At 51.1% G+C, this 10,905-nt stretch overlaps 2 protein-coding genes across 7 annotated transcripts in view; one reads left to right on the top strand and one right to left on the bottom strand.

Annotated features, from left to right (window-relative positions):
• The window catches only part of LOC121097013 (LIM homeobox transcription factor 1-alpha-like), a 25,140-nt gene extending 21,348 nt beyond the window's left edge, over window positions 1–3,792 (top strand). The window contains exons 5-7 of one of the 2 annotated variants that reach the window (XM_040613727.1): window positions 192–324; window positions 698–856; window positions 1,228–3,792. In XM_040613727.1, the coding sequence (XP_040469661.1) occupies window positions 192–324; window positions 698–856; window positions 1,228–1,382 (447 nt within the window). In that variant the 3' untranslated portion in view covers window positions 1,383–3,792. Of the gene's footprint in view, window positions 1–191; window positions 325–697 lie in introns of both variants that reach the window. The other variant, XM_040613726.1, reaches the window with a different exon arrangement.
• Window positions 1–10,881, bottom strand: part of CHCHD5 (coiled-coil-helix-coiled-coil-helix domain containing 5) — a 23,375-nt gene extending 12,494 nt beyond the window's left edge. For 2 of the 5 annotated variants that reach the window (XM_040613732.1, XM_040613731.1), the window contains exons 1-3: window positions 10,778–10,860; window positions 10,548–10,688; window positions 10,033–10,184 (exon numbers count right to left, since the gene is read on the bottom strand). In XM_040613732.1, the coding sequence (XP_040469666.1) occupies window positions 10,034–10,184; window positions 10,548–10,688; window positions 10,778–10,779 (294 nt within the window). In that variant the 5' untranslated portion in view covers window positions 10,780–10,860 and the 3' untranslated portion in view covers window position 10,033. Of the gene's footprint in view, window positions 1–2,842; window positions 4,431–8,881; window positions 9,548–10,032; window positions 10,185–10,547; window positions 10,689–10,777 lie in introns of those variants that run through there. The other 3 variants (XM_040613730.1, XM_040613733.1, XM_040613729.1) reach the window with 3 other exon arrangements.
• Window positions 10,882–10,905: the final 24 nt, after the last annotated feature.

Consider the following 10,905-nt stretch of genomic DNA (forward strand, 5'->3'; position numbering starts at 1 on the left):
GCAAACGGCTTCTCCCACAAATATAGCTTTTTGTCAGCCCCGTTCCTCACCCAGGGATGCCTGCAGAGGACTCACCCAGAGGAGTGTGAGCAGGTTTATATCACAGCCGTGCTCACTCCCTGTGAAAACACAACTCACTCGCCTCCTCTCTCGCTCAGAACCTCAAATCCAGGGTCTCCATCTCCTTGCAGATGAAGAAGATTGCTCGCAGGCAACAACAGCAGCAGCAGCAACAGCAGGAGCAAGACCAGCTGGGCAACCCTCGCTTAGGGACCGGGAGAGGGACCGGTCGCAACAGCAGGCAGAGCAATGACGACAGCGAAGGTAAGGAGCGGCCGCGGATGGTGACAGCTCTGGGGGCTGCAGGCTGGGATGGAGGGGACCCACTGGGGGTGTATTTGAGAGGGAATGGGCACAGGAAGAGATGAGCAACGAGCACACATACCAGCTGAACTGGCTAGCTGGAACGGCTAGGTGATGTTCAGTCACGGGTAGTCGTGACACACCACGTATCTCCTCTTTTTGAGAAGACTATGGTTTTTTTCTGTCGCTTGTACGCACACAGCCCAGTACCACACGGCGCTGGTCCGGAGTGAGACCACCAAACGCCGCTGCAGCAATGAGGATAATGTTATCGCGATAATGCTACGTGCTGTGCACCCTTTTCTTCAACCCATCCCACTGGTTGTGTCTCTAGACGGTGCGAGCGTTCACGGTCTGGATGGGCTGATGGTCCCCTACCCCAGGATCCCCCAGCAGCAGCTGCTGCCCCTGGACCAGAACGGCTACAGCACAGACTTGTACAGACAAGGGCTGACACCCCCGCAGCTTCCAGGAGACCACCTGCACCCCTACGGTAGGAGAGCGGTGTGGAGACCGTCCTGTCTCTGCATCAAAGCTGCACATCGCAGCCCGAGTCGTGAAAAGCCAATTCTGCCGAGGTCAGCAGCAGCGAGTGCTCCACGGGACCTTCTGGCCAGCCCTTCTCAGAAGTTTGGGGAGGCCAGAGCCTCAGGATGAGCTTGGCTAGGGGGCAGGGAGCAAGGCTGGGGTCTTCCCTCCATCCACCATGAAATATTTGAGTGAGGAAAGAAAGAGTTACGCCGACAGCCGGTCCTGCGTGTGGGGCTCACCTCACGCCAGCCCTGCTGACCATTGCTCCGGGTAAAACACAGTCCTGCTGTCACCCTTACTCAGGTTCACACTCGTTTCCTTTTCCTTTTCTAGACTCAGAAGGAGTTTTTCATGATATGGACAGCGACAGCATCAGCCACCTGGGAGACTGCCTGCTCTCGACAGCCGAAGCCAACCTCCTCCAAGCCCGTGTGGGCAACCCCATCGACCGACTCTACTCCATGCAGAGCTCGTACTTCACGTCCTGACCATAGAAAAGCTCCCAGCTCTTCACGAGTATCTCGGATGGATGCTGCTTCCAATTCAGAACGAGGGTGAGGGAGAAGAAACAAGACCGAGACCTTCAGAGACATTCCTTGAGCACTGCACAATGGAGGACGCAACCAGCTCCGCCACACGTACAAGCACTAATTCCTGGAGACTTTTCACAGCCTGAAGGACTTTTGGGACGTCTCTCTCCTTTTTTTCTAGCCACCAGTAGATCGATGGTGTGATGTTGTTTAGCTGTAACTTTAGCAGTTTGTCCAGTGTTTAAGCTTTTGAGCATTATGTCCTGCAAACAAAGACTGGCCAAGCTAACCCGAGCTGCCCCTCGAAGCAGGAGGTGCTCTTCTCCCAAGAACTCGAGTTTATTTAAGCCTCGGTTGCAGCTGAGCTGCTCACTGTGCTGTTTTGCCTCATTTCCCAATCCAGACGCAGGCTTCACGAGACAAGGTTAATTCCCAACAGTAAAATCCAAGGTCCTGAGCCATCTCTAGGGGATGCCACCGCTGCTTCCGAGATTTTCTACGTGGTGGTTGATCGGTTGGCCCAGGGCCCTTTGTTAACGTTTCGCATTTTGGAAATGCACAGTAGTTTGGCCCCTGATTGAAAACAGCTACCCTTGGGTACCTGCTTCAAGGAACAACAGAATATTTACCCTCTCTCACGTTCAGGGATGTCAGGAGAAGCGTAACACACCCACAGCGAGTCCTCTGCCAGCTTTATGCTTGTCTGTCTCTAAAAGAGCAGTTTTCCTCCCTTTACGGACAGAACGAAAACTTCATTCTCAGAAAACAACAGCTGCCAGCCACAGTAATCTCAGTCTCTTTCTTTAAAAATGAATCAATTTTACTCTAAAAATACTCCTGCGGGAAAGCCCTTCCCCTGTAGGTCTGTCCACAGAGAGATTTCCCACCCTGACTGCGCTCCCAGTTTACTCCAGGCACCCCGGCACCTCGCTTCCCTCCATCCAGTGATGAAAAAAACGGGATTGCGTTATCCCGTAACGTGTCCCTGCCGAGTCACTTCGCTCCAAGAGGCTACGTTTGGCTTTTGCTTCGAGGGCAACATCAGGACTCGGCCAAGAGAAAAGCATCCCTGCTGCGGATAGAAAGGAATAACCCATTTTCTCAATCCACCACCATGCCACGAGGCAGGTGAGTTACGAGAAGCAGATGGGCACCAACGTGTGTACCCACCAAAAGGGCAAGAAAGAAGAGAGCGGAGAATGGAAGTCTGAATTATTACCAAAGGAAAATTCTTTATTCTCCTGCTTCGGACCCAAGTCTGGGATTTGGTTCTTTATATACGTGAAGGATAGCCGGTATTCCTGGAAAGGTCAGGTTTTCCCAGGAGCCTGCTTACAGCACGTTAGCTGAAGGAATACGGTCCTCCAGAACTAACCTTCCCTTCTCTATTTGAACTGAACAACCGGCAGACAACTCCAAAAGGAAACAACGCTTTATTTTTAAATCTTGGATCTCCAAAGCTGGGAGTCGAACAGCGCAACTCAAGAACCCGGCTGACTGATGTTTCTGTACGTGGTGTTTTACTTCTAAGCATTCACAGGTTTGCCAGCCTGATTTTAAAGGTGTGTAGCCACTCAAATGAAAAAAAAAAAAAAAAAAGAAATGGCTAGGTTTTGTTTTCTGCGGTTACGAAGGAAGATTCCCAGGAATTCAAAAAAATCCAGGATTTGGGGCTGAAAGGAGATGCAGTCCTGATGCATTTTGGTTTTTATCAGGAATTTGGCACCTTCTTAATTGCTTATAGAGAGCTGACATAAGGAATGACGTGTAACAGAACCACAGCCCTTATAAAGATCCCCCCACCGTTGCTTCCTTTAATAAAGCTGTGTGAACGTGACACGTGCTGATGTGCAGTCACTTCCCGTTGTGCTCACAGTGCCAGGTTCTGTAGCTGGACTTGCCTTTGCTCTCACTATCTGACAACGCCTTTCCCCAGAAGGCAGTCGTATACGTAGTTTACAGACACTTTGACATTTCTTTTTACGAGGGAAGGGGGAGCCTTTTGCAGAAACAGCTATTTACGAGACGTTTGCCCAGATAGACAAGTTGTAGACCAAGCTGCTGCAGCTAGGTGACTTCCACCTTTGTTGTGTAGTCACCCACCCCTAAAAAACAAAGCAGAAAAACTCCTCCCGCTGTGCGTTACTTTCAGAGGCTCTTGCACTACAGCCGGTCTCAGTTGAGATTAAGTTTTAAGAGGACGTTACAGTGAACTATGTGCAAATTGATGTTTCTCCCAAATACCAGAGCCAGCTTCACCCACTGAAACCCCACCCTCCCTTCTTGTGATCTAGTGCTGTGATGTGCCAATGTTTTTTCGCATGTACATTCGAAAATAATAATAAAAAAAAAAAAAGAAAAAAAAAAAGAAAGCAAACTCTAAGTGGAAATCTGAAGCTTGCCTCAGCACAGTCAAACTGCATGCATGGGCAGTCAGCTGGCTCCCTGCAGTCCCACGAAGGTTGGCCTGGGCTTCCCAGGAGAATGGCCCATCCTTCACCCTTCCCAGGAGTTAGGTATCCTGGAGTAAAGGAGCAACTCGTGTGAGTGGCTGCTCATACCTCCATAGAGTCAGGAAACTCAATAGCAGGTGTCAGGAGTTGCAAAAGGAACCAGGATCCCAAGGTGAATAAATAAATACGGTGAAGAGCTACGCTAGACCCGGAGCTCCTGATGCAAAGATGTCTGATGGTGACACGAGGGGTCAAGTACAAGAGCCAGTGATGAAACGGATACCCTAGAGCTAAGGAAGGAAAGGACCTGCTGTCAGATAGCAGGTGCTCCCCCATTTTGTGCCCAGATTCTGCCTGAAACAAGCAGAGATCAGAAAGGTGGACACCAGCACCGCAGCCGACAGAGCCCACAGGCTGCCGGGCTACTTCTTACCAGAGGACAGAGCTGCTTTTATTTTCAGCAGCCGGGTAGGTATCAGTGTTCAGTGGCTGCAGGTGAACCTACTCCCAAACCCGCCTGGCAGCTGGAAGTCTTCTTGCAGTGGTGAAAGACCTGGGGAGACAGCGAGCGTTAAGTGGGAAGAGGCAGAAGTAGCTTTGTGTACATAATGCAGGAGAGATCTGGCCCTTGGGCAGCCCAGGGGTACCAAAAGGCGCCCCAAAGCACCTGTGACCATCAGCGAATTAAGCCTCACGGCTATCGTAGGACTTGGGGAACACGTACTTGAAACAGCAGCAAGAGGCTAAGCTCACCCCGCAGCAGAGTGAGGAACAGAATCGCAAGCACCTTAGGTGACACCCAGGCTTTTTGGCTTTCCCTTTTTGCTCTGCACGGTCAAGAGCCAGCGCAATTGCCCGCATCCAGCTCGGAGGTGCAGGTCCTTGGCCGTGACACGCCAGCCTGTTTCCCCCAGGAGGCTCTGGGAGCACCCGCCACTCTCTGTCCTACCCAGGTGCCTTTCCCTCCTGTCTTTGCAGGCAGGAAAATAAAGGCGAATAAAAAGCCAGTCGAGATGGCAGACTGACTGCCAGATGAAAAAAACCCCAACCAAACCCAAATGCTCCCTTCTGCCCACACAATTCCCCTCATGCTCAGAAGCGGCTCAAAAAAAAATAAAAAATAAAATAAAAAATAATCAGCTGGATGACAGCCAAGGAAAGCAAATGTGTGTGTGAATGGAATGTGGCTCTGCACAACTCTCTGCCCTCAACAGTTGCCCATTTCAGACCTGGCCCTGCCAGCAGCACTAAATCTCTCCCCGTGACTGCAAACACCAAAGGAACACGCTGATTTATGGTTCCTTTAAGTAAAAGAAGCAGAGTGTAAAACGAGAATATTTTCTGGATGAAAAATTAAAGAGATGTTTTGGTTAGTTCCTCATTCTAGGATCATGTGTAATTTACCTTATTGGTTTTAAAGTTCCACTTGAAAGGGAAAATGACATCAACAGGAGTTAAAGCAACAGGCTGAAAAAAAAGTCCCGACACACTTAACTTCACATTCTGAGAGATCGAAACCAAGAAGAAATGGAGGCAAAACAAAGCAGAGAATTAAGTAACCTAATGATCCTTGGCTTTGTCTTAGTTAAGGACCTCAGAACTCCTTGCATGCATTAATTAATTATCCCTCATTACTCCCCAGCCCAGTAGGTGTTATTTATTTCAGAGATGAGTAAACAGAGACATAGACCATGTTGGGAGGATCCTCTAAGGCCACACAGAAAGACAGCGAGTAAGTGGAAACAGAAAAAAAACCTGACACCCCATCTACTTAACTACCAGGCAAAAGGCACATTTGACTGCAAACAAGAGAGAAGAACAATTAAAAGTGGAGAAAACATAGAACCAGGAGACGGAAACCCAGCAGAGAATGGCGATGCTGATGCCAGAAGACAAGAAACAGAAGTGTAGCGACACAAAAAAGACTTGTGGGAAAGAAGGATCCTTCACAATAATTAACCCCCAAGCGAGAACGCCTACACAAGCTTGGCGCTGCTTGCTTAACAGCTCTCATCCATCGTAGAATTTGCCCCTTTGGGTTCCTCTCCTCAGTACTGCAGGGCTGTAGCGTTTATTTCTGGTCTGGTCTGTGTCTGGGAGGATGCGAGAGGACCAATCTATCTGAATCCTGCTCTAATTATTTTCCCCCCCCCCCAAGTCTCTCACTCTGGGAACCACAGGCTTATTCATTTATTGATTTCAGCCACTTGGCATTAATTTAGCTGAATCTCTTTGCAGTCTTTGGAGAAAAAAGCTGAACCTACCGGTTGGATTGACTGCCCGAGGACTTTTTCCCCTTGTTCAGCTTCGTGCCAGTGACTGTCCCCCTTCCAACGGCTTCCTGCGCTCGTTTCCAGAAGCCTGTCCTAACCAAACTAAGAGGTATGAGATCACAATCCTGTGGTACAAGAAATGAAGAGGCAGCTTTCCTGGGTTCCCAGTTCCAAAATTTTCAGCTTTTCAGAGGTCTCCCTTGCCAGTTTACACCTCGTGTAAGATACTGGAGCAACAAATGCTCCTTTTAGCTTTTATGGCTAAATATGTTTCCAGTGACAGGACCAAAAACCCACAACAGCTGGATTTGGAAGTAACAGCTTTTCCCAGCGCTCCCAGGGACACTTGTTCACCCTGTGTATACAATTTTGCCTTATTTCCAGCTGCTACCGCGCACCCGAGCCAGTTAGATCCACGGCGGCTGTTCCCTTATGTTGGCAAAGGGCAAAAATAGCTGTAACGGCCACTCAGATTTTATTCCAGCAAATTTGGGTAGCCCATGCCATTAGGATGAGCTGCAAAACTCCTGCTTCTTGCTTAAAGAGGCCTTAAGCCCCTCTGCCTAAGTGAGAATAAAACTGATTAATCACGCAGCACTGCACGTATAGCTGTGGATTCCTTCAAGGCTAAGAGGAAAGCAAGAGAATACTCTTGCCCATCCAGTTGAAGGAAAGAAAAATCGTTGCTATGCCTTTCACTTTTCGCAAAGGCATTTGCCAAATTTGCCAGGGCTACAAGATGACTTAATCTAGAAACTTTTCCACGGGAGCTGGCAAACTAAGGTGGGCCACAACTTCAGGTAGTGACCATCACAACACTCCCCTCCACGGGAAGGTTCCGTCAGTCTCTGCTACACCAAGTTATTTTACGTTTACCTTACACAGGCAGTGAAAGACGTGCACACTTTAGTCACCATGCAACTTGCCGCTGCCTCACGAGTATTTTCTCGGAAAACATTTCTCTCCACTGCTGCAGGCAGAAACGGGATGGAGCAGCACCTTCCTCTCCCCCGTCTCTGTAGTAAGGAGCGAACTGAACCCTGCGACAGTTTGGCTCATCGATGACAGTGGCAAGCGGCTGGCAGCTGAGCGGTTAATGTGTTAAAGCAAGTAATAATAGAGTGGCTCAGGCTCTTGAGGAGGAGGCGGCGGCATAACTGGGCTTAAGAGGGGGCCCAGTGCACCTTAAACATAATGAAAAATGGCTTTTCTGCTGACAGGCTGACATTTCAATACAATGTCAACAACATGTAAAGCACCTTTGCTCCTGTATAACGGCATCCTTAATAAAGCTATTCACACCACAATTTATGACTAATAGGGTGCTGCCTGGTATAAATAAAAACTCAAAAGACTCACTAAAAATAGATATTTTTTTTTCCTCCTTTTCTGGTAGCACTTGCCCCCCCCCTCTCTAAATTAATTTTGAGGCAAAGCTACTGTCACCTTTTCCTCCCCAATTTTTCCGCCAGAAGATAAACAGCTCTTTACATTGCAAATGCGCAGCATTCAATAAAAAAAAAAAAAGTTTTCTACAAGCGTGTGTAGACGTTTTAAGACCACTGCTGAAATGCACCCACCTCTGAGGCAGGCACCAGCAATGCCGACAGCCAGCTTTGAGCTTCGGGCTCTGCTAGAAGCTGGAACAGCTCAACTTAAACCTGCTGTCCCTCTCCCCAAAGGAGCGAAACTCTGCCCAACTGGAAAATGCCAAGCCATGTTTGCCAACCAGCACAGGCTCAAAGGCGAGCGCTTGGACTTACGCCTGGCTGAAACACAAATGAGGATTAACGTGTCCCAGGAAGGGGGTATGGACCCCTGGGAACCAGGTCAAAGCCAAGTTTCCTCGTCCACGCCTCACCCTCTCTTCGAGGTACAAAAAAACCCTCACAAACACGGGGCTGTGCCTTCAGAGGAAGACTCCACGGGCATTGTACGTAATAGTTTCTGGATGTTGCCCACTCCCTGCACACTTTTGGAAGATTTTGATTTATACTTCTCTGTAACTCTTCTGGAAGACCTAAGTTCCTACTCTGGACAGCAGCAAAGTTCTGAAGCTGCGTTTGTGTCACTAAGTCACAGAAACTCATTTCTCCTTCCTTAAACCTGGTCTTGAGTTCCCCAAAGGACTTTCCAAAGTTTAAACTGGTGCTGGGAGACTCTCAGCCCCACTTCACAGCCCTACAGCGGTTTCCAGACGTGGCATGCTGGAGGAGACACGAGGGCCCTAGCTCACAGCACCCCAACATTCTCCCTCCGCAGATGTGCTCACAGATCCCACGAGCCCCAGGTCTCAACCCCCCTCCTCATAACACCATCTACAGTTTCTTTTGTTTTAATTTCACACACACACTATTTACAGCCCAGGAACAACCTCTCCTTAGAGCTGGGCTCTTTGTCCCCCTGGGGTAGAACAACAGAGCCCCCCGCCCCACCTCCAGCACCCCTGCACTGGAAGATCTCTGTTGCACTTCCAAGTAGAGCAGTCAGTGCTCTGAAGTCTGTGCTTTTTCTGCCGTCTCTGCCGGTGGGAAGACTCCCTCTGCTGTTCTAAACCAGCAGAAGGCCTGGGGCTACAACCCCTCAAGGCACCCCCAAAACTGGGAACCACACCAGATGTTTTCAGGTGAGTCAAGCTGACCTTTACAGTCAAAGAAAGGTCCCTGCAGTTGGTCCAGCTCAAAGAGCAGCTTCCATCATCAGTGGGAAAAGCCAGAACTGGCTTTGGATCTTGAGAAGTGTTGGGTTTTTTTATTGGGACGAAGGAAAATATTGTGCTTATTCATCAAAGGAACTGTTGAAGAATACAGAGCACAGAAAAAGAGGTAAGGGCTGATTTCAGTGCTCGGCTCTCACACAGGCACAGCTGCAGGTTGCTGCTGATCCTTCGGTGTCGCTTCAACACAGTTCCGTCATTTATTTACTTATAAAGTTTTTAGAGGCAACTCAGCAGACAAACCCCAGCGTTACCCGTCCAGCCAATGGATCAGGAATGCTCTGGCATCCCGGTCAGAGTCCAGCTGTCTGCTGGAGACAAGCGTAGTGTAACCAGAACCCAGAAAACCACATCCCAGGGCGGCGTGTTGTTTTTCAGAGGGGTAAAACCAACCCCACCAAGCACTGGGACGATACTCCAGAGTACAGAAAGACTTTTCATTCACTCCTGAAGATGAATTTTAATTCCAAGGCTCCCCTATGAAAAAACAGCACAAATACAAGCTTCAGGTAGGCTCTGCGCGTATGCAGCACCCTAGTTATGAGGTACAGTAGATTACCATGTCAGGTCATGGGAGTATGTCACGTTCAGGTGATTTCCACATAGTCAGTGACGTGTTATTTACTTTAAGGTGGCTCCATAGATGTTTACAAGATCTTCAGCAGAGCGCTGCAAGCTGACCTGCCCCAACAAAGCCATTCTGTATATATTCACATACAAAACCGATGGCCAAGCTGACCAATAGATTTAGACAAAAATCACAATTTTCCCTGGGCAAGACTGCTTCCCTAGCAGAGCCTTTCGCCCAGGATATCGGCTCAGTCTGACACAGAGAAGAACCAACCCATTTGGTTAAATACACCATTGCATTCACATCCACAATGGCCACACACACATCGCTTAGAGCCCTGGACAGTCCATGCCAACGGATAAACCACTCTTGTAACTGAAATATACTTCCTGGCTGTGCTCAATGGTTTTCTGAGACAAGAAGGGAAGGTGGGTGGGAGAAAAAGGAGGGTCTCTGTGTATTCTGGGCTGTACTGTTCCACTCCAGCTGTGCAGCCGAGCAGCCCCAAGCAGACATGGGGAGTGGTTGTCAGTAGAAGGGCTCTGGACCACAGGTGTGGAGAGAAAGGGGCTCCGCTCCGCAGCCCGACACTCACCTCACGTGGAGAGCTTCACCTGGTCAGCGCAGAGCAGAAAGGCGTTGACCTGATCGCTACAGTTCATGACGGAAGCTTGGTTCTCCTTCAGACATTGCTCAAAGGCAGCAAATGGCTCCGCGCAGTCCTGGCGGATCTGCTGCACGATGGGGCTGCGGGACAACACCGGGAGCTGCACGGCCTGACCCTGAGGGGTCCAATCCTGAGGGGCCCGGCCCTGGGGGGTGTCTGGCCCTGGGGGGGGTCCAGCCCTGGGGGACCCCGGCCCAGCCCCAGCCCTCAGTGGCCCGGCCCAGTGGGGCCCAGCCCGGTGGACCCAATGCTGAGGGGCTCGGCCCAGTCGACCCAACGCTGAGATGCCCAGCCCAGCCCCAGCCCGAGGGGCCCGGCCCGGCCCGGGGGACCCAACCCCGGGGGGCCTAATCCTGAGGTGCCCGGCCCCGAGTGGCCCAGCCTGGGGAGGATGGCCCTGAGGGGCCCAGCCCGGCCCCAGCCCACCCTCCCCCCGCACTCACTGCGCGGCGGCGCAGCGGGACATGCTGAGGCGGAGCCGGTGACAGTCGCGCTGCCAGGAGGCCGGGCTGGCGGCCACGCACCGCCCGTACTGCTCCATCTCGCTGCGGCAGTAACGTGCCGTGATCTCCAGGGCCGCCTGCCTGCGGGGAGACGGCAACGTTACCGCTTGGGGGGGGGAGGGGGGCAGCGCGGCCTAGCGCGGCCCAGCCCCGCCGCCGCCCGTACTCACATGCCGCCGGTACCGCTGGGGGGGCGGGCGGCGCCGCTCTGCGCATGCGTAGCCCCGCCCCATCCGCTCCGCCGGCCACTGCGCAGGCGCCGCGCGCGGCCCGGCCGGAAGCGGAAGTGGGTCCTTTG

Source organism: Falco naumanni, chromosome 13 (genome assembly GCF_017639655.2).
Source record: "Falco naumanni isolate bFalNau1 chromosome 13, bFalNau1.pat, whole genome shotgun sequence".
NCBI lineage: Eukaryota > Metazoa > Chordata > Aves > Falconiformes > Falconidae > Falco > Falco naumanni.